The sequence below is a fragment of the Orbicella franksi genome, chromosome 11, assembly GCF_964199315.1.
Source record: "Orbicella franksi chromosome 11, jaOrbFran1.1, whole genome shotgun sequence".
In the NCBI taxonomy this organism is placed as follows: Eukaryota; Metazoa; Cnidaria; class Anthozoa; order Scleractinia; family Merulinidae; genus Orbicella; species Orbicella franksi.
In genome coordinates this window covers 14,962,732-14,984,961 of record NC_138155.1, presented here as the reverse complement: position 1 = coordinate 14,984,961, position 22,230 = coordinate 14,962,732, and the positions used below count along the sequence as shown (strand labels likewise).

The 22,230-nt window shown below is 37.9% G+C and overlaps 2 protein-coding genes across 6 annotated transcripts; both read left to right on the top strand.

The window, feature by feature from the left end:
• The first annotated feature begins 23 nt into the window (after positions 1 to 23).
• LOC145460672 (lactadherin-like) lies at positions 24 to 7,787 on the top strand. Of its 5 annotated transcripts, none has more exons than XM_081445559.1 (5): positions 24 to 458; positions 2,823 to 2,909; positions 3,915 to 4,195; positions 4,849 to 4,916; positions 6,029 to 7,787. In XM_081445559.1, the coding sequence occupies exons 2-5, from the start codon at positions 2,825 to 2,827 to the stop codon at positions 6,042 to 6,044; spliced, it is 450 nt and encodes a 149-aa protein (XP_081301685.1). In that variant the 5' UTR covers positions 24 to 458; positions 2,823 to 2,824; the 3' UTR covers positions 6,045 to 7,787. The 5 variants fall into 5 exon arrangements, with proteins under 5 accessions (XP_081301685.1, XP_081301680.1, XP_081301684.1 ...); XM_081445558.1 differs by having other exon boundaries at positions 28 to 458; positions 4,849 to 4,987; XM_081445554.1 differs by having other exon boundaries at positions 4,849 to 7,787.
• A 3,876-nt stretch (positions 7,788 to 11,663) lies between these two features.
• LOC145502138 (carboxypeptidase A2-like) lies at positions 11,664 to 20,596 on the top strand. Its single transcript, XM_081481411.1, has 10 exons — positions 11,664 to 11,707; positions 12,218 to 12,299; positions 12,898 to 13,107; positions 14,185 to 14,283; positions 14,920 to 15,084; positions 16,275 to 16,385; positions 17,154 to 17,244; positions 17,772 to 17,974; positions 18,895 to 18,982; positions 20,269 to 20,596. Exons 1-10 carry the CDS (start codon positions 11,664 to 11,666, stop codon positions 20,454 to 20,456), a joined length of 1,281 nt encoding a protein of 426 aa, XP_081337537.1. The 3' UTR covers positions 20,457 to 20,596.
• Positions 20,597 to 22,230: the final 1,634 nt, after the last annotated feature.

Sequence of the window (22,230 nt, the reverse complement as noted above, 5' to 3'; positions counted from 1 at the left end):
ATTATTAGATTTAATTAAGTGAGAGTTTTTCTGTTTCCCAATGCGTGGTTTTAGCGCTTTGTAAATTCCGTGAAGCTTATATGCTTAGTTCACCATTCTATATTGTTTTCCTAAAAGTCGTGTAGTTGCCTGAGAATGTCATGAGACCTGCCAAACGGCTGTCTGAAAAGGCGCCAAGCAAGTTTCAAAAACAGCAGGTCAGCCACGGATCAACAATAAGGCACCAGTTACTTTAGCAATTGAACAATACTTTAGCTCTTATCTTATCACTGACTATTTAAACAAATGCTGAGCAAAACAGATCAAAACTGACTCTGCTTCTACTACTTGCTTATTTAAATCTTTAATGCATTGTTTTCAGCGGGCTAGCCGTTTGTGATTTTAAGTTACACGCGGTTGGAATTTCAAGAGGGAATTTAATTTTGCTGTTAATGTTTTTGAAGTCCGGCTGAAATCAGGTAAGGCAAAAGTATCTTTGTTGGTCATACATAGAATATTGATTTTGGCTGGGTGTAATATTATATTCCAGGAAAGTTCGACGTTTGATCGATCACAAATCATTTAATCTTTAAGCGCCAGTTCTTTTACTAGAGCTATACTGATCGACTTGGTGGTGAAATAAAAACTGCCAAAAAAAAGTTCAAATGGGTCTCAAATTTCAAATTCTTCGCGAGTTATATGATATAATATACCTCGGTTATAAAATGATACGAAAGTCAATGAGCGCCGTATTCTTTACAAATATTGAACCAGTCAATAATCGAGCAAACTAAAGAAACGTCACATGCATCTGCTAACTTTAAAGAGTGAACTGTCGGATTCTTCTTCTCGTAAGACAAGATTTCTTGAATTCGGTGAACAGACTTCGTTTTGAAAATTGGCACGATACATAGATTGCTCACAGAGCTTTACGACCCAACAAAATGTCGAGGACTAACAATTATTTTGTTTGACCCTCTTGCGTGGTAACAGTCATATTTGAAAGTTGAAGGTTTTGCATCAATGGATCAGAATAAGTAGGTAGACTTCAGCTCTATCGATTAGATGATCCGATATAGCCATTAATACAGGTCACTTACTATTTATGATTATTTAGAGAGCTTGTTGTTTTGATTGGTTCTCATGTTTGTCGGTTTACTGATGTTAGCATGACTCACTGACCGACTTCACCTTTTCTCAGACTTAGCCTTTTTTGAAATATTGTTTAATTTGTTGAATAATATATCGGACAGTGACCTATTGCATGGTCATTGGTGCCCGCAAATACTGCAAGTCTGTTTCTGAGACAATTTTAAACAAACGATGATATTGTAAAATCCAAAACGTCGTGTAACTTGGCAATGGATTTGGGCGGTTAACCTAGGGATACCTTATGGGATTTGAATTAATCGCTTCAAATTTTCGCGGCAAGGGTTTTGTCCAACCCTATCCTTTGGCTTTCGTTCTTCGTCTCTGTTAACCTGTTACAGGCATTAAATCAGTTGGTGATCAGCGCGAAAACGGCGAGAGACAAAAAAGGACTAAAATTTTAAAATGCTTCCCAACTAACTGAACCCCTAGAAGAGGCTAGGTCTTTGACACGTACCCTGGGAATCTCTAGTGAGTTAGATAACTCCATCTTCCACACCCTAAATTCAGTCTCAACATAGGATTTGGTTCATCAGAGCTAGTTATATAATAAGGGTCGATTACCAGTCAGTAAACGAAATTTAGACAACATTTAAAGCAGGTTTAAACAAAAAGCTTCACGTATTACACTGCAGTCTACGTAAAGTGTTGCTTATTATTACACCAATTACTTCAATCACGTGATGCCATTTAACCTCTGTCTCGTTCATTATGAAGTCTAGCGCAAAACTCATTTCCACCACTAAATCTAACGTAGACCTCGTTTAAATCAAGTCTATAAATTGCGATCTTTGTATTGCCACTTAATTATTGTCTTGATGTACCACTAACTGCTCAAAAAACAATTTTAAGATAAACCAATGCAATCCGCAAAATAATCGTTAATTCGATAGATGCCATGCGTAACAGTTCATAATGAAACCCCACACAAGCAGTATTTAATAATGAACAAGGTTTATGTTACAATAACTCACACCTGTGGTTAAGAAGACAAAGCTCACTCGCTTCAAAGCAGTTATCAAATGAACCATGCACTAAACCCAATGATTCTACAATAAGGTCGCAGTATTTCTATTATGTTATTATGTTCAGTCTTTTGTTTTGCCATGGCACCGAGGGAAATAACCTACTTATGTCATTTGTTTGCAATGAGGATATTTAACGGGCCGGTTGCCCCGGAGAAGTGACCTTGAAATCCGTTTTCTCAGTCGGACAGGACAAATTTTAGTTCCACAGATAATTCAGTTATCTTAACTAAACTCCCACTAGCCAACTGGTAGGTATACAATCCTGCAAACTTCTTTAATATTTACACCACCAATGGGTGGAGTGGATTTTTCATATTATGGAGGTGGCCATAGAGAGATAGAGATTATATGAATTCTGGTTTTCTGGGATTACGTCAGCTGTCTGTCATATAGAGCTGTCGGTTTAGAGAGCTTCGACTGAGCAAATTCAAATCATCGTTTGATAACTTAAATGCCAGTCGGTTTTTGAATTTTGGACATCTTTGACAATACATCGCTATTTCTACCGACGGGTTTGTAGCGTTTCAACGTTAAAGTTGCTGGAATTTCTCGTTATGCGGCATTTCATTCATATAACTCAAAGAACATTGGTATAAGACCGGTATATATTTTTCATATCATGCCACAGTCTTATGAAATAACACCGTCTTATCTCTTCCTTTCCAGGCATGGTTCGCCATCCACCATTACCAGTGCTTTTGTTTGGTTTGCTGTGTGTTGTTTCCTGGGCATTGGGCGATGACGAAGACAATGGTAAGACTCTGTGATATACAAAATGAATCAGTTGTTGTATGATGACTGGCAATTTAAAGCAAAAACCCTGCACTAACAGAAAGGTATACCCACCCCTCCCCCATCTCTCACTCCCCTGCCGAAGCATATCCAATGTTTTGTAGCCCAAAGACACGGATCGGAGTATTGCATAGAGTTGCCTTAACTTGAAACGATTAAGAGCATTGTTTCTCAGTTTCCCTGTATGGGATGTCAGTGGACCGCATTACGGTTGCCCCTGGTTTTTTGGGGCGCATTTATACTGCTGGATAACAAGGCTCTTTGAGAGCAAATTCTCTTCCAGAAGAACTCTGTCAATAAATCTTACTAAAGGAATATTTACTTTAGCAGCTTCGTATCAATAACACGGCCGGATAACTTTATACCGTGATCACTAATCATATCAACCCAACAAGAGGCTCCGGATGGAGGTCATGTAATCTGAGATTCAATTATATTTTCGGCGATTTTTCAGATATCAGTGAGGCTCGAATATCAGCCGCTGTTCTGGAAAAGAACCTCCCCCCCCCCCCCCTACCCCCCGAAGAGGAACGTAGACCAGACTCGAAAGAGCGGTGGAAATCGAGACCTATAAATTTCTGAGATTTCAGCTATCAGTTTCAAAACCGTAACCAGTCATTTCTCAGCTGCAATAGTGTTCAGCTTTCAGTTAAACACCATAGACCTTATAAGCTTGGGTGGTTTGTTGCCCCATTTCAGACCAGGTGACGATACTCTTGAGAATTTTCAAAAAGTCGCGTGCATATGAATGAATAATTTTGAGACGGATAGAAGAGCAATTCTCTAGAGAATATTACGCTTTTTTAAAACTCGTATTGAAAGTTCTTTCTAGACAGAGGAATCTCGGTTATGTTGCTTTTTTACACAGTGTTAAAATATACCATGCAAAGAACTTGTGTTACTTTGCTTTTCGTGTGGGCATTGCATCTTAACTGTTTATCTATTAGTGTTGATATTGCCCTCCAGGTTGTTTCGAGCCACTTGGAATTCAAGCTGGCGAGTTTAACGACGGCGAAATCGCAGCTTCCAGCATGTTAAAAAATTTCACGTCTACGGACGCATGGTGCCCGCCAAAAAACGACGAAAACCAGTATCTGCAAGTGGATTTGTCCAGAAAAACTGAAGTCACAAAGATTGCCACACAAGGGCAGATTGGTAGTAAGGACAGACATGTGAAAACTTATGCGTTATTGTACAGCGATGATGGAAAGAAATGGGAACAATACGGAAATAAAGGAAAGGAAAAGGTGAAGCTACTTTTTAAATGCCGCTAGATTCCAACGGAGAGACCCTCTCCTCAAGGATAAACCTCCCAAATATCAGACACAAAGTCTGTCGCATAATTATCTCTTCCTGTTTTAATTCAGATTTATTGTTAAAGGTAAATATAACTTCCTCTGATTATGAACTTCCCCTGCAGGGCTTGGTTTGTGCCCATAGATTAACATGTAGCTTTTGATGTTCATCATTAATGACTATTGAATGGAACTTATTTTGCGTTTCATACCCTGATAAGTGTAGAGAGTTTTATTCGTTATTCTGATCTCGTACTCACAGCGCCAAAAAAATTACAGACTCAGCCTCTCTTCCAAATATATACCAAAACAGTTTTGAAACGCAAAGCTCCTTCCAATAATACGACCCCCATGTTAAAAGCTTTCTGCCTCCCTGCCCCCCCCCCCCCTCCACCACTTAAAATAAATCCATCGAAAGAGTCTTTTAAACAGATAAACATGATAGGGCAGGCTTTACTTCTTGTATTGGGATTTTACGGTAATAATCACATAGAAAATTTCACGATAATAATGATTTGATATGTTTAAAATCACATGAAATCAGCATGACTTTTTTTACCTAAAACAATATAACATGATTTACACGTATTCACATTTCTTTGTAGATTTTCGAAGCCAACAAAGATTCGTTCACAGTTCATCATAACAAATTAGAAAAACCTCTAGTTACAAGGTATCTTCGTATTAACCCAAGGTCATGGGAAAATGCCATTTGTTTGAGGCTTGAGGTATTTGGATGCGATGGTAAGCTTACATGATGTCATTCACAAAGGGTGGAGTTGCTATAGGTCGGCTTGGTCCGTGCTCTATTGTTTTCCTCTCAAAAAAAAAAGGCTGCGTTCAAGCTTTGTGGCCCAGCAGGCTTGCGCGTTTTCTCCGTGTTTTTAATCTCCCTTACTTGTATGAATTGCCAGTCCATTGCAGGGCTCCCCCCCCCCCCCAGTCTTTAGTACTAAGTTGCCAATGTTCATTCATTATCTTTGAGATCAGTAAAGTATCTTGCCTGGTTTGGAGTTAAACCGTTAAATCGGACTTGACCTTAGAAACAGCAAAATCTACGAAGAATTACAACCCTTAAACTCTGTACTTAACAAAAATCCGCCAAGTATTCAAGGTCACATGACTCACGTATAGCAATTCAAATTTTCTGTAAAGTTATGTCCACCACATCAAGAACAAAACACATTGTCCCAAGCCAGGGCTAAAACCAGGACGGCTCAATCCAGGGTCCGGCACCCTGTTGCATTAGGTCATCATGCTTCCCATACCATTCTCACTAACCAGGATTATTTGTCATGCTTTTCAAACCCTTCATATATTAACTGGTAATTCATGCTATACAGAACAGAGCCACTGGGATCGTATTTTACAAGCTCTAATATTCGTCTACCTCAGATGAATTGGTGGTAGCCTTTTATGAATTGAAACCGCCACATTGAAAAATAGCGATATGTAGACTGAGTCTTCCGCACTGTTTTACGCGTTCATTTTCATTGAATTTAACGAAGCTTTCATGGCCTTATAACTTTCTGAATTAAAACCCCAAAATTGAAAAGGAAATGGGAATCGATGATTTTTAGGAAAAGCGAGTGTCTTATATATTTTAACATGCATTTCCATTTAATTTTTACTGTGTTTTTAGCATGCATGACAACAGGTTTAGTAATAACAGAAAAGTGGGTGCGATGAATTACTGTTGTTGTTGGAAATCAAATCAAAATTTGAGGGAAAAAATCAATCCAACGCATAAAAATCATTCAGTGATTGATTGTTTTTACTTTGCAGTGTGAAGACCACGTGATACCGGCCAGGGTCATCTATGTCCAAAGTCCACATCGTGCAAAGATCTTGTCCTCATTTTTAAAACAGAAAATAAAAACCAGAGCGAAGAAGAACATTCTCACCATTAATAATTCAAATTGAAGCTAAGGAAGAAAGAATTCTACAAGCAGTAACATAACACACTTGAAATCTCAATATTGACTTCTAAAATTTGTCGTTATTGTGCAAGAAGTCAAGCTCAGAGCATATCATATCATAGGGTTTTAAGTAAGGGTTTGTTTTTCCATCAAGGATGTTTTTAGCGTTATCTTGTCTTGAAACTGTAATCTGAGGGCTTCCCTTTCGCGCGGTCGTCTTTTTTCAAGCAAGAAATCTTGGATCTATGAAATATCAAGTACACTTGTATATATTTTTAAATAGTTCTAATAGTTGATTAATAGTAAAGTCAATGTAACGATTTTCAACACTCGTGTATCAAGTCTCGGGTGTTGGATGAATGACGAACTATTTTTGACATTTTTTGTATGTAGTTCACGATGACCGCAAGCAATCAAGATGTAATTTTCACTCACAAGAAACGATTCATGTTGTAGACTTGTCCTAAGCTTGAAACACGAGGCAAAGATTTTTTTAAATAATTGCTTACAACACTAAAATTGTTTACAATACTGACGTTATTTACAATACCAACTTTGCTTACACTACTAACATTACATGCAAAAACTAAGATTACTTACAATACTAATATTACTTACAGTACTGAAAATACTTAACAGACCGTTTTAAAGCACAGAAAACAGAGCGAACTGTAATAAGGTTATTTGTAAAGTTAAAGAAATAAGTAATACTAACACATCGCTGAAATATTACATTTTTAAACCTTCTGTTGTCTGCTGTCTGTTTTTTTTTTTTTTCATGCATTATTAGAGTGAAGTAACAGACACAAAGGTCAATAAATTATTTGAGTCTAACAAACACCACATTAAACATAAACTTAGTCCTTGTTGATCATCCCACCAACAAGTTCAATAAATCTTACGAGTTCTTGTCACAGTATGCTCGGCCATACGCCAAGGGACTGGCTCTAGCTTCTTCCCGCGGTTGGAGTTTTCCACCATCTTGTAAATGTATATGTCTACATGAGTTAAGTCTTGTACGTAATTTACCTCGGATTCTTGTTGTTTCATCGACAATACTTGAACACTTCTAACTCATAAATATTAAATTATGATCATCATGTAATATTACAACAGATAACTGTTGCTTCTGCATTCCTTGACAGAGGGGAAAAGGAAAACAGGTTCACTGTTTTTATCAACCAATAATTTTTCTTATTATACATTGCAGTCACCATCTTCTTCTCATTGGCTAAAAGCCTACTGTTAATTCTGGGAAACAGCGCAACCTACAGATTATTCACTAATCTGCTAGCAGATTAGTGAATAATCGGTAGGTTGCGCGCGCAATGCATGATTTCCAAGAGTTCACGTCAAGTTCACGTGAGAACATGGCTTGTCGAAAATAAACTGTGCTCGGTGCGATAATGCGTTGGTCGTTATTTTCTTTAAAACAATAAAACAATTATGAGATTCGGTTTCTGTGATATCCGAAATAAACAAGGTCTCGGTTAGTGTTATCAGCCTCAGCCTTCGGCTTCGGCTGGTAACTTTTATCTCGACCTTGATTATTCCGGATATCACAGAAACGTCATCCAATAATTGTTTATAATTCTGCCAAGTTCATCGCTCTCATGCCAGCTCTTTCTCGGTCAAAATCATTGTTTCCCATGACCGCGATGGACTGGGCTCTTTGTGTTTCACTCTCATCATTCCAAACACAGCATCTCGCTGTCCACATGGAATTGGGGCGCACGAAGCGATCTTCTGCGTCAGCGCTGGGAAGATAATGAATCTGCAAGAAAGCAGGAAAAGGGGAAGTGTTCTTTCAAGAAAATGCTAGAAATTTATTGTTGTTCACTGCAGCATTGCCAGGATGTAGGACACAACGATTAAAGTGATTAATACCGGCAAAAATCACTTTGTCTATGCTGTTACTCCCTTAATGCAGTAGTTTCTTTCTTTTTTGAACGTTCGATATGTGGTAAGGGCAAAGCAAGTCCTTGGTTTTTACCGTGTCCTGACGTTGATTTGCATATTTATACGATGAATGGAAAAAAACCGGGCGACTCAACTACCATTCCGTTCTCAGTAAAGCAACCTTCTTGTCTGTTTATATTGCCTTATCCAGCCTTTATTGCTAAATAACACTTGCAATAATTTATCTTCATACAAGACCGATAAAATAAAAAAAGATATATATATGAAAGTTTACACATGCTTCTGACAGACCATCATTTCTTTTAGATACGGAAATAGAGAACTTGCATACCTTGCGGTTAGACAGATAATATTTATCTTACGGAAAGTTCTACGTTAACACCACAAATGTATCATAGATGCATTATTTTATCAAGGCCTGGGTTATAAGTTATGCAGTCCGACCTCTTTGTATGGAGAGTGAAACGACATGTCGTGCAATCATGAAGCCCTTTTCTCCTGTATAACAAAACTTTGTCTATGACTGAGATGGAGCCGTCTGATTTCTTCTCCATTTCTCTACCTCCCGTTCAATTATACATCATACAGTGAAACCCCGTTATTACGGTCACCAACGAGCCATGAAAATTTAGCCGTATTAATGGGGTAGGGTCAAACTTCACGACTAGACTACGTGTAAATAGAGTGACATCTTAAAGAGATATATCACAGTTGCACTTCTAAACAACTGTACTTGTACAACATCCGGAACGCAAGTATAACGTTTAAAAGAAACGAAACTTGAACCAGTGTGTAAAATGTTAAAAAGGAAAAGATGAACATAGCTAGCATGAATGACCGTATAAACGTTAACGGGGTAAAATTATAAAGGATTATACAGGTTGGGATTTCAAACGGAGCAGCCGCATTAACGGGGTTTTCTTGTAAGAAAATGTATGGGCGTTTCGCCGGAACAAAAAAAGTGGCGAGGTGACCGTAAAACGAGGTGACCGTAGGGCGGGGTTCCACTGTATATCTACCAGTAAAAGTCATTGAACTGCATTAATATCATGTACTACAAACATCGTACCTGACACACCAATATTTTAAGGGGCAGTAAAGGACATTCAGGTTAGTTATATTAAAATTGGTCTGTGTTTAGGAACAAATCCTTTAACTTACGGTGCCGTCTTGCACAAATTTTGGCGTAGTTTTCCTCTGAAGAACTGATTGGAAAACACCATGTCTGTGTTAAAAGTACCAGCACTAGTACAATTTCGACGATACTATAAGCAGTTAAATTGTTCTTCTGAGAAGTGTACTTGGCGAGAAGTACAAGATGTCTTCTATTGATCTCAGTCGAGCGAAGCTTGTGATTAAATCCCGATTTAAATATTGTGGTTTCGAAGGCTTTCGAAACCAAATTTACAGTAACTGTCTAATTTCTCACGCGCGGATTGGCTCATTTTATTATCAATAAGAGTACGGACGGATGAAATTTTAACTTATGCAAGCTTTCAAGTTCAACTTTCAGCTGTCAAACTGTCAACTTTTTAACTTATGAGATTTAATGAACTTTTTTAAGTAACCAATCAAAAAGCGAGAAAAGCTATTGACAATGCTGTGACAATGTAATTTGGAATAAAGTTCAGTTATCTTTGTTTAAGGCAAGTTTACGGCGTCTTTTCCCCTCATTTATATTTGACCATTCTGGGGTCTTGTTATTGTAAAAAACAAATTGACGTCAGTTTTTTATACGTCTGTCCTTTTATTGATGATAAATTTCGTCATAAGATTGTCAAAGTTTACTGCGGAACCACTCGCCTGCGGCTCGTAGTTCCACAGCCACTTTGATAATGTTATGACGCAATTTATCATCAATAAGAGGACAGACGCATAAAAAACTGACGTCAATTTGTTAAATATAAACTCAATGGTTGCGAAAGAAGCGATGGGAGAGCAGACTGGCACAACACTGATAAACTTGCAAAAGAGACTTGTTGAAAGATTTACTTACTTCATTGGTAATTTCCAGTAAATTAATCCATTCTTTTCATACCCAGTCTGTCTATTCTGACTTCTTGTCAAGTTCTCGTAAAAATATAAGTACAAAAAAATGCAAGTGGAGAAAAAGTAGAACAATGATGGTTATAATACAGTCCATGACGTTAACAAAATCCCAGAAATCACCAGCTACCGTGTGCTACGGACAGCCCTGAATGAACAGCGGCGCCGCAAAAGGGATGAGCCGGCTAGACTACCGAGAGAAAATCCAGTTAGTGCGAGAATGGTTGACTTTTTACAGCTTGTCAACGATCGACAGCAAAACACGAGAAACTAGGGAATAATGAACAGTCGAGAAAGTTTGCAGCTTCAGTGGGGCGCTATTTTTCATCTACCGATCCCCCTTGTTCTTGCCCTCGTCTTGGTTGTTCTTTCGCTCGCCCCCTGAAACCGAAATCCTGGAACAGACTATTTTCGGTTGAGGTTATTTTGGGAGAGACCTGATAACGAGGATGTTTGTTATGTAAATCCTTTGAGACCACCAGAAGTGCTAGCTACCAGTTCAGTGTTTATATATTAATTTACTCAAACGTTGGTACAAACTGGATTGAGAAGTAAAAAGGTAAGCTACAAAGAGTAGATATTTGTAAAAATTCCAACGTCCCTGATAAGCAATAAAGAACGTTCACTGCAAGTTTGACTGTCGTGTTGAAAACTCAGGTTATCAGTGATATTAGTCAGTATGATATCAGGGGAGTCTGATATTAGTGTTATCCACGAGGCCAGCTGAAGATCGCGTCAGTGCATGGATGTCTATCGACGATGGAGTTTCTATAAATGGGCGCTTTGCTAGTTTGGTTAGAATTGACATTGCTTTTAGCTAACAAAAAGGTCATCAAGTTGTACTGTTTATGTTTCAATTTAAATTTATTTGCGAGAGGAGTGAATGAATCATTAAGAAAGGGCACAGGTGACGGGCATAAGAAAAAAAACAACAAAGAAGGAATATCGTCTTTATGCAACACCTAATTCTCTTAACTACAACCAATAAAATGTACAGTTACAAGTAAGGAGAATTAACATTTTGAACTTGCGCTTATAACACTTTAGGCGACTTAAGGTCCCAGAGAAGGCCTTCTATAAATGAGATCAAACAAGTAAAACGATAGAATTCTACCGGGGCAGTCTATAACGTGCTTACAGTTTGTCAGATCGCATGTAGACACGAATCAAATTGAAAATAAAAACATGCAGTGAATACACAATTAATAAGAATAGTCATTTTAAGTTTAGAAAGCCTCCTTATCAGGTTTATCCCAGAGTGATTTAGAGGAAATAGAAGGTCTGTTGGTTCATCTACTTATATTATTATGGGACATTATCAAACACTCAAGATACGTTCATTGTTATTTTCGTTACACGTGCTACAACAGGTCCTGTTGCGCAGATAAATTGCTTTACAACTAGTGTTAAAGATATAATGCTTTCGACACTAAAAACTTTCTGAATTCATTATTGGTTTCATTTTATGTAGCATACATTTCAAGAACTCAAGTGGGATGACAAACCTCGGCGCATTCCTGACCTTAGTTTTAATGATGACTGTAATGAAAGAAACCAAAGCTGAAACAGCGTATCGCGGGTAAGTCACTATTGACCTACTTGTACTATTCCATACTTGTACCTGGTAGATGCTCTTTTGATGTTCTTCGAATTCTGCAAGAGCATTGTAATTGACCCTACAAACAGGAATATATACCTCTTACGCGTTACGGACAGATTTTTCGCCCTTTCGATTTATGAATCGAAGAGGAATAACCTACCTAACAACGGACTCCAATATCACCTCCAAGAGAAGTTCTAATTCTCTTTAAAATTGCTTATTAATACATTCGATTCCCAAGGAAACGCACCTCCTGAATAAAGGTTGTTAGCAACGATCAAGCCACTAGGTCATTACTACTTTATACTAACAAATCTATTCCATTAAAAGGGACCTTCTGCATGAAGGGTTTTCTCCCTTTAAGATCTCGTACTTTACAGTTTAAGTGAAACAACTTAACCGGTATAACTTTAATTTTCCAATCCAAGATGACTTTCGGAGTCCTTGTCATGGTTTCTTAACGTCCTGACTTTTGTGGTTGCTTTTCAGCCATAAAATTGTGAGGGCTTTTCCATCAAGCTTTGCCGAAGTTAAATTACTGTCTCGCCTCCAAGATGCCGAGCTCTTAGTGGTATTGTATCACGATTCCTTTCGTGTCTTATAATTATACATTTTACAATATAAGGTCTTTAAACAGAATTAGCCATAAAGCTAATTCTTTCTATGATTCAGTTGAACAGTGGAGATAACCAGATTGTTCTCCTGAAACGATAAAAAAAATTTTAGCGGCGACGCGTTTTCTTATTTGGCCATTTCTTATCTGGCCAACGTACACTACTCGTGCAGGCGTTACGTACCTACTAAATGAGGTGCAGTGATAGCTCCACCGAAGATGTTTACACACGCACCCAATAACGACCTTTTTGTCGACTGTTATTCTAAGCGCTAACCAGAGATCAAGAAGCTGATTAAAAAATAGCTCTGTTGTTTTATGGGCAGTGAAAAATTCGAATGAGCCCAACAATTCTTAAAAACATGTATATAACCGGTATACAGGTTAAGCTAGACGCAGGGTAAACTAAAGACACAGAATAGCAATCAGTGACTTTATTTATTTAGTTTGGTGACGTTCTCGTTGCCGTTGCCGTAGGGCGTGGCATCAACATACTGCGGACTTATCAATTGATTATCCCAGGTTATGCAATGCTGAACTATTTTCTATATTGCAGGCAGATTTTTGGCGACCTCCATCACATCCTGGTAGTACAGTAGACATGCGTGTTTCCCCTCGCGAATTTCTAAAGCTTACGAAATTATTAGATCAATACAAGATTCGTCACATAGTGCAGATATTTGATCTACAAGCCGTCATCAACAGACAAAACGATGTACACAGCCGAGCGTCATCTTGGTATAGTGAATATCACCCCTTAGATAAGGTATTTATTATGCGATATTTCCCAGTCATAATATTAACCATTCTATTATTGTTTATTCAGAATTACCACGAAGCGTTATTTATAATATGAATAACCACAGAGTTCTACACTTAAATCGGAAATATTTAACAAATAAAGAAACCTAAGCACGACGGGCATTTGAGAGCATTTCTTGAGTCGGTGCTCTCAAATGTCCGGAGTGTTTTATCAGAGTGTGATACACGGCTTAGGCTTCTTCATTTACTTTATGATATAGAGGTAATGTGACGAAAAACAATAAAACACGCTTTTTCTATGTTTTATACTCTGATAAAACATGGGTTTCGACCAATCAGAGCGCGCGCATGGTCCCATCTATATTATAAATGAAAGTAAGCGTCATCCATTTACAGAATCAAAGAGTTCTATGAGCCAACTCATTCACGCTTTAGATATGAAATGATTTGGGCAGTAAAGTGTTTATTTAAAATGTTTATGGCACATCAATAAGCGTCAAGTTCCTCCATGGACGTGTATCTTAGCTATCAGCAGGCTTACAATTGACTGGATGATTGGGTAAATGAATCTGTTGCTGTAAAATAGATTAGGACAATATAACATTGTTCTGTATGTCCTGTTGTCAAGCGTTTGTGTTAACTGCTTAGCAAATTTTGTATCGTCTGTAAGAAGTGAAAGCCTTATTCACTGTTTGCTTGTTACAGTTTATGTATGGTATTTCATTAATTCAAACAAAATGCAAGTGATTAGGGCAATATTTCTCAGGAAGCGTTGAGAGAGCTTGTGTAACTATTTTATTACCACGTAACAAAAAACACAGGATAAAATTAAAGGTGAGTATTCTATATCATATGCATTACATTAAGGCCATTGTTATTATTATGGTGAAATGCACTGTGAGAAGGGTGAGTGGGAAGCAGATAAATATTATATGTGTTGTTTTTTTTAGCAAATAACTTGTATGGGTAGTCAGGAATAAGTCAACAGGTGTAGTATTAACTGCTGCCCCTGAAATTCATTTAATTTTATTGTTTTTATAACTGCCGTTGATGTTACTATTTTTTCGGTTAATTCTTTAAGATTGTATCATGGATGAAAGCGATCAATCAAACATCGAATCTAGTGTACATGAACAGTCTTGGTAAATCGTACGAAAACAGGGAGCAATATTTATTAAAGGTATGATTATTATAACTACAATTACAAAATCAACAAGGGAATTGCATTTATGGAAAGGTCATGTAAACTCTAACTGAAAACCACAAACATCTGTGTGTGTTTTATGTTGTCGATTTGAGTTTGATTTCCACACTTGCATGGGGTTAAAATGTTATAAAAACACTTCATTCAGGAGACGTACAACGCCATCACCGTAAAATTCTAATATCAGTTTTCCTTTGAAATAAACCTACTCCTCCACCGTCAAAAATACAGTACTTCCAATCTGGGATGGGAAAGGTCATTTGATATAGTACTCACCAGCAATGTGTGGCAAAATCCCTTAAGACAGTGATGTAAGGCAATGCGGTGCTGTCCACTCCCCCCCACCCCCCTCCCCACCCAATGCAATGTTGAAACGCATGAGAAATTGCAGGTACTAGTTTTCAACATTGTATGTGGGGTGGTGGTAACAATATTTCAATTAATGTTCTTTGTAGAACTTGATTTGATTTTCATATGGCTGAATAAGTTTAGCGCGGGGTTATAACGTAGTCTTCTAACTTGGTTTGAAAACTCGTCATACGAAAATCACTTCCAACATATAAGCCTAAAGTTCTTTCCGATCGATGAGTCAGTTAAGCGCCAGTTCTATAAAACACAACAACATGGTTTTCTTTATTACTCTGTAACTGTTTTGTTTTAATCCTTCGCCAGATCCAGACAGATAAAAAGCTGTTAAAACCTTTAGTATTTATAAGCTGTGGTATTCACGCTCGAGAGTGGGTTTCTCCGGCATCTTGTATGTACATCACACATCAGGTACTTAACTTGAATGTCGCTTGATGATGTTAGGGAAACTTACAGCTCTGTTAGTTAGTGGGTCGGGAGGTTGAAGTTCAATCCGGAGTCACTATGTCGTGCTCTCGGACGAGAATCTTTTTTCTCACAGTGCCTCTCTCCACCCAGGTGTACAAAAGGGTGGAAAGGAACTTTTAATTATGCAGCCTGGAAAGATGCTTGAGGGTAGCCTGACGTTAGACTAGCATTTCGCTACTGAAAGAGAAATTACTTCTACTCAGCGCTGCAGCCATGCATGAAAGCGAGATTACCAACGTAATGATGTAGACTGATATGGGTAATCAAATGGTAACAAGTGAAATTAGGAAAACATTTCATGCGGGTTTTGTCAAAATTCTTATAATTTCCCGAACCTTTAGGTGACGAAGGAAATTATTAGAATTTTGGCAAAGCGTAAGCGACATTATTTCCTAATTTCACAAGTATACCATTCGATTACCTTTTAATATCGTGGGTGGAAAAATACGCTTACAGCAGTGGGTTTTTGACTTGTTTATTGAATCGAAAAATTTCGCACCTAACGTTGCCAAGGTAATTTTGCATTTCACACGTGAAATTATAAATTCACGCTGAAATTTGGTGCCAAAATTAAGAAATATATTGTCACCCATGATCGATGTTATTGCATACGTAAACCAAAGTGTGAATGTGAGTTTTGAGATAGTCAAGTAATAGACCCCTTGCATAAATGGCGGCGATATTTAAATAACAATACTTATACATCCTAAGCCTCACAACCATGTGAAAAATCCTTTGTCTGGAAACATATGGACGAGGCTAAGGATGTATAAAGTATTGTTATTCAAATTTGGGCGCCATTTATGCAAAGGGTCTATATATCAAACACGAAAGACCGTGTTTGACCAAATTTCCAAACACCGAGAAGAAAGTTGAAAATACGACGCGCAGCGGAGTATTTTTGACGAAATTTGAGGTGTTTGGAAATGTGGTCAAACAGTGTCTTCAGTGTTTGATATATCTTCTCAATCGAGACTAAAACTAGGGAGAAAACGGAAAAATAAAATCATGAAAATCTATGCTAATTAAGATCAGATATCCAAACACCGTCATGGTCATGATTTCCACTGTTTAAACTGAGTTTGAGAACTTTTGATAACAGGTGACGACCATCAGCAGAATGTTTTTTTCAGATTGTTTTCCTGTACGGTAAGGACCCTAATGTGACAGCCATGATGAATAAAATAGACCTTGCTATTCTACCTGTCTTAAATGTTGATGGCTACGCCTACACCTGGACTGAAGTAAGATTTACACTTCATCAAAATACTTTCATAATCAGTCAGCACTAGGAGATCTTAGTGCTGGAGATAACCCTGTGATGGACTAGCATCCCATCCAGGGAGGAGTTGAAATACTCCTAGTCGCTTCATGCTACAGAAACCGCGGGATAAGCTCCGGTCTGATGGACCACTTGTATGCAGACTTCTTTTTTTACCTTTAGGCTATCTTGTGTCGTTTTCAGGCTAATCTGAACTCATAGATTTATTAACGAGGCCTGACTAGCCTGTCTGTGACTTCATGGAATCAAAATTAAATAAAGCGCAAAATATTTGCGAATCGGGGAAACAACATCTTGTCAAATATCTTCACTTCATTTCCTGTGTTTACTCAATAAAAAAAAAGTAGGCTTAGATGAAAGCCTGTTAGCTTGCGTAGCAACTATAGAAGTAATTATCGCAGGTAGTCCAGATGATCCTCTCTAAAATTGAGGAGATGAAGAAATTAAGAAGTAGAAAGGCAATGAAATAAAAAGTACCTAATCAATATGGATCTTTATATAGCAGTAGGAGAACTACATTGAGAATATAGGTATGACTTTCAAACTATCCTTTCGAATACGCTCCAATAAATTAAGCCTCACTTATCTCTGTTGCTGGATTCAGCTGAATGGAAGAGTATCAGGTCGACTTTTTTTCGATGGAAACCTGATAGTCGAAAGGATAACGACCATGTATGAAAACTCGTAATCGTAGACCGATCTAAACGCCCCTAATATTTTAACATTCTAGGATCGTTTGTGGCGAAAGAACAGAAGCCCCAACAAAGGATCTACGTGTTTTGGTACAGATTTGAATAGAAACTGGCAAGTTGGATGGGGAGGTAACTTAGCTTAAACTCACTCTCCAAGAGAATCTAAGATCCAAGATCCGCCCTCGGTCATTTTCGACCAATAATCTCTGATTAGCTAAGAAACTATCGTCTTTGGAACTTACATGCAGGTCTTTCTAATAGGTTTGCCGACAACTATTAAATAAAACCGTCATTAAATCAATGGTTTTATTTCACGTACTCAAACTGTGTTTAATAGATCAGTTACTATGTTTTTTTTGTTAAAACAGTAAGATCCCTCGCTCAACACCTCGTTCTTTATTCGCATAGATAAGCACAGTTGAAACTTTTTAATACGGCCACCAAATGGGCAAAGCTGAGTTTCTTTATTATGGACAAGTCTAAAGTAAAGGTTGGACTGTAGAAGTCGATTTTGATCGTATTAACATTGCTCTAATCCGCTTGATACTTGGCGGGTTTGTGAAACTGAAGACAAACCATGTTGAACACCCTTAGAAATTTAGTCTTACATTTCTTTTATAAGAGTTCGATTAATTGTTGGGCTAATGTGTATTTAGCTCCAGGAGCGTCTGATAAACCATGCAATGGCGTTTACCAGGGCTCATCAGTCATGTCTGAAAACGAGGTTCAGAACGTGGATCGTTTCTTGAAATCCGAGCAGAAAAGGCTTGTGGGATTTCTTGATGTGCATAACTACAGTCAAATGTGGATGATTCCTTGGGGATATGCCAAGGAAAATGTTAAAGACTATGACGAACTCGTGAGTAATTCTACTATACACTATCTATTATTTCTCATTTAACTCAGCTGAGTGTAGTAAAAGATAAAGGGCCCCATGAAGGGTCTGTTTCAGTTCTGTTGGGATTCGCAATGGACTGCAGATTGAGAAGTTTGCAGGGTCCGGACTACAAGGGATTCTTGTGTTGTGATTTTTGCTATGGTGTATATCATAGTTAGTTCGGTCCGTGACATCGGCCAGACAATTATATAGGGCAAGGAAGGAATAATTCAGCGACTGGACCTCTTTTGATGCGACCGGTGCCTGTGAATTTGAATTGACCAATCAGCATTCAGCAGGCGGGAGAAATTATAGAGTGCTTACATGTTAACAGAAAGGCATTGAAACATATCGGACCAATTTACTCTCTGGAGACGGTACTGAACAGGGATTGAAAATGCCAGAGACCGTAACAAATTATGACCAAATTCAAAATATGTAATATTTGTTCCTTTAAGCTTTAAATTGGTGCCAAAACTCCATGGGTAACCCGCCAAGTGTCGCCGGCCAGGGAGGATGACAGTGGTGTTACACTGATTCCTCGTTAAATTAATCCCGGAATTCCCGAGAGGCTGAAACAATGAGCAACGCAATGAGTACTTGTATGTACTGCTTCCGTGGTAGTATAGATACTATGCTATCGTGTACGAAGTGGTCTTAATGTTAATAAGCAATAAATAGGTCCACAATCTATTTATGCCTTTGTATTACGAAGTTTTTTTTAGTGTTTTACAAAAGTGTTTCCCAAATATAAAAGCTCCAGAGACGCTAGTACAACAAACTGAACTACTCCCCGGTTTTCAATTTTCAAAAGTAATCAGGCAATTACTTTGTTTTGGTTTTGTTTTATTACGGTTTAAGATTGGCTGAGGAGCCTAATTGTGTATTTGCATGAGTTGCAGATGAGGATTGGCAGTGCGTCAGTGAATGCTATCAAATCAATGGAATTTAACACAACCTACAAACTGGGTCCTTCATCGAGGTTGCTGTGTAAGTAAGCATTTGTAATGTCGCACGTTGAGAGACAGCAAATAAGCTGCAAAGGACGATGATCATCGTCTCCTGCCCGCTCCTATCCCATCGAAATAGTCGATGCACAAGGGAATAATTTCCCTCAGTTCAGCCTCTCAGTGGCGAGAATTCTGACCCGAACTTGAGGTAACCCTAACCCCGGATGCTAACCCTAAGTTTTTTTTTTTTTTTTAAATACCCATGTAATCTGTTATTTCTTGCTAGTCCCTGCCTATACTGATAGTGTTTATTGATTAAGGAACTTAAAAAAAAGGTTTTGCACAAATGAACATCGATTGAAAGTTTGCCCTGCCTTGCTTCTCTTGAGGAGATTTTGACTTATGAGGGGAATCGGCGTAAGGAATGACAAAGAGTAAGAGCCATTCTTCTTCGTAACTATCGCTAGCTTGTTTTAATCCGGGGCAGCGCCATAACTCTGAAATTCAAAATGCGCAGGTTTCCAAACGAAACACACCATTGAGCTATAAAATTGTACACAGATATAAATTTACCCCCTCTTATGCCTGATGAGGATAAAAATTGTTGTGGCTCTTTAGTTTTGGATTTTAGAAAATGATGACATTATTACGTGAAAACGATCTATACACGTAGTTTGGTTTTGTTTTGGTAAAAGCGATGACAGATAAGAATCCAAAATTGAAGGTGACCACTGATTATAACATTCAAACACACGTCTGTTATGATTGTTTGACGCGTGATTCCATGTTCACGAAGCAATTAACCTGAAGTGAAGAGCGCGTGATTTCTTTAAAAAGGATATAGTATTTTTGTGACAAGTCTCAGGAAAACAGTGATACGTAGTCTTTATCATGTGCAGCAGGCATGTTTGCGTAATGGAATAAATTGACGTTTCAACTAAGTTTCGCGCAAAAATTTGACGAACTTTCCCTAAGCGGCCAACCCCTATTAAGCGGCCACTTCCCATTTCCCAGAGGGTGACTGCTTAATAGGGGTTCGACTGTATAAATAACACCGGAAACAAAACAGTAGCCACACTTCTCCTTTGGCCCAGTTTGATCGGAAAATGTTGTCTCATTTTACAGCAGGTAGTCAAACTGGTCAATCTGACAAAACGGAAAGAATTCCTGCTATACAGAGGAAAGAACCTAGTACACATTGAAAAATTCTCTCATAGTTATATTATGAACATCTTAACCCAAAATGTAGTTTAGCGCGAACAGTGAAAAAATAAATACGTAACAGTCAAATCACCTGATACTACTATTTCATCTTCCTTATTTCAGATTTATGTTTTGGGACCTTCCAGGATTATGTGTACGGCTCATTGGGAGTAAAATATGCGTTTGCAGTAGAGCTACGTGACAATGGACATTATGGATTCCTTCTTCCAGCATCTCTTATAGAGCCCACGGCAAAGGAATTGTTTGAGGGACTAAAAACCATGGTGTGGGAAATGAAGCTAAATTCCTGACACCAAACCACTGGGTGCGCGGTACAGTGTTAGAAATACTGAATCCTATAAGAAAACTTTTTTTGTCAAGAGATTTCCTATCCTGGGGACATCTCCTAAGATATCACTCTTGAATGGAAACACCTCCCCCCCTCCCCCCACTCCACCCCCCTCAAGCAAGAAATATCTATTTCAAAGACTCTATCGGCCGGATGGTCTTTAGACACAAAACAATATGCAACTATATATATATTTTTTGCAGTTAGGAGCTAATTCCAATAATCTTTATGCTCGGCTTAGAATAAACTTTTTTTGAATCATTCAAATACAGTTTTTGAACTGTATTTTTAGCCCATTTCAGGACGCTTTGTTTGCTCTATAAATCGTAATTTGTCGCACAGTTTTAAAACATATGCATGTCGTAGATTTATCATGAGCTTGTGGCAAGTCACAAAGTTGTACCATCACAAATATTTGGAATGGTAGTTTAATCTGTAGCAACGTGGTGCACGTTCTGCGCCTCAATTTTCATGTCCCCAAATCTCATTATTTTCAATGCAAAGGCAGATCCACATTTGGAATAGAATCATTGAAATAATTTTCTCAAACTCATCAATAATTCATCAAGTTAAATAAAGAAAATCATGACCGTGACGGTGTTTGGATATCTGATCTTAATTAGCATAGATTTTTACGATTTTGTTTCTTTGCTTTCTCCTTAGTTTTTAGTTTCGGTTGAGAAGATATATCAAACACTCCAGACCGTGTTTGATAACAGTTCCAAACACCTCGAAGTTGGTCAAAAATATTCCGCTACGCGTCTTATTTTCAACTCTCTTCTCGGTGTTTGGAAATGTGTTCAAATACGATCTTTCATGTTTGATGTAACATATCTAATAATACACATGAAAAAATTACTCGATTCTGATTGGCTAAGAGCAGTGCAGTTCAAGTGTAACACAGTGCAAAAAGTGTAACACCAGTGCAAATTACACATCAAAATTCTGGATTATGATTGACTGAAAGATAATAGGAATTTTTCTAAGAAAATGATATCAGGTAAAATGATGACGAAAATTTTGTGTTGAAACTTTGAAAAAAGTTTTCTCAAATGAGAAAAAAATGGCCCCAAGAAAGATCTTCCGGCACTTCCTCCGCGGGGTTTTTTGTCATGTTTATATTATTAACAAGTAATCATATGGTTTTTCTCGTTCAATTTGGAGTTAATTTGCACTTGTGAGTTTTTCAAAAAGCTGAAATTACACTCGCCGAAGCGGCTCGTGCAATTTCAGCTTTTTGAAAAACTCACTCGTGCAAATTAATTCCAAATTGAACTCGAAACCGTATGATTACCTATACAAACACGAGACACAGTGTTTCATCGGGATATCCAGACACCGAGAAGAGAGTCGAAAATACGACGCGCAGCGGAGTATTTTTAACTACATTCGAGGTGTTTGGATAGCCGATGAAACACTGTCTCGAGAGTTTGATATATTTTCTCAATCGAAACAAAAACTAAGAAGTAAATGGAGAGATAAAATCGTCAAAATCTATGCTAATTAAGACCGGGTATCCAAACCTCGTTCACGGTTGTGATTTTCTTTGTTTTAACTTGATGAATCATTAATGAGTTTGAGAAATATTACGTATTGCACACCGATGTACAATACGGTTGATAGTATCCAGGTTGCGTGCATTTTGTTAGGGCCAATTTTGACGGTACACCTTTGCCATTTTATAAAAGGAAAAATATTTAAATTAGCATTAAGTAATATTAGTACATGTATTGCAG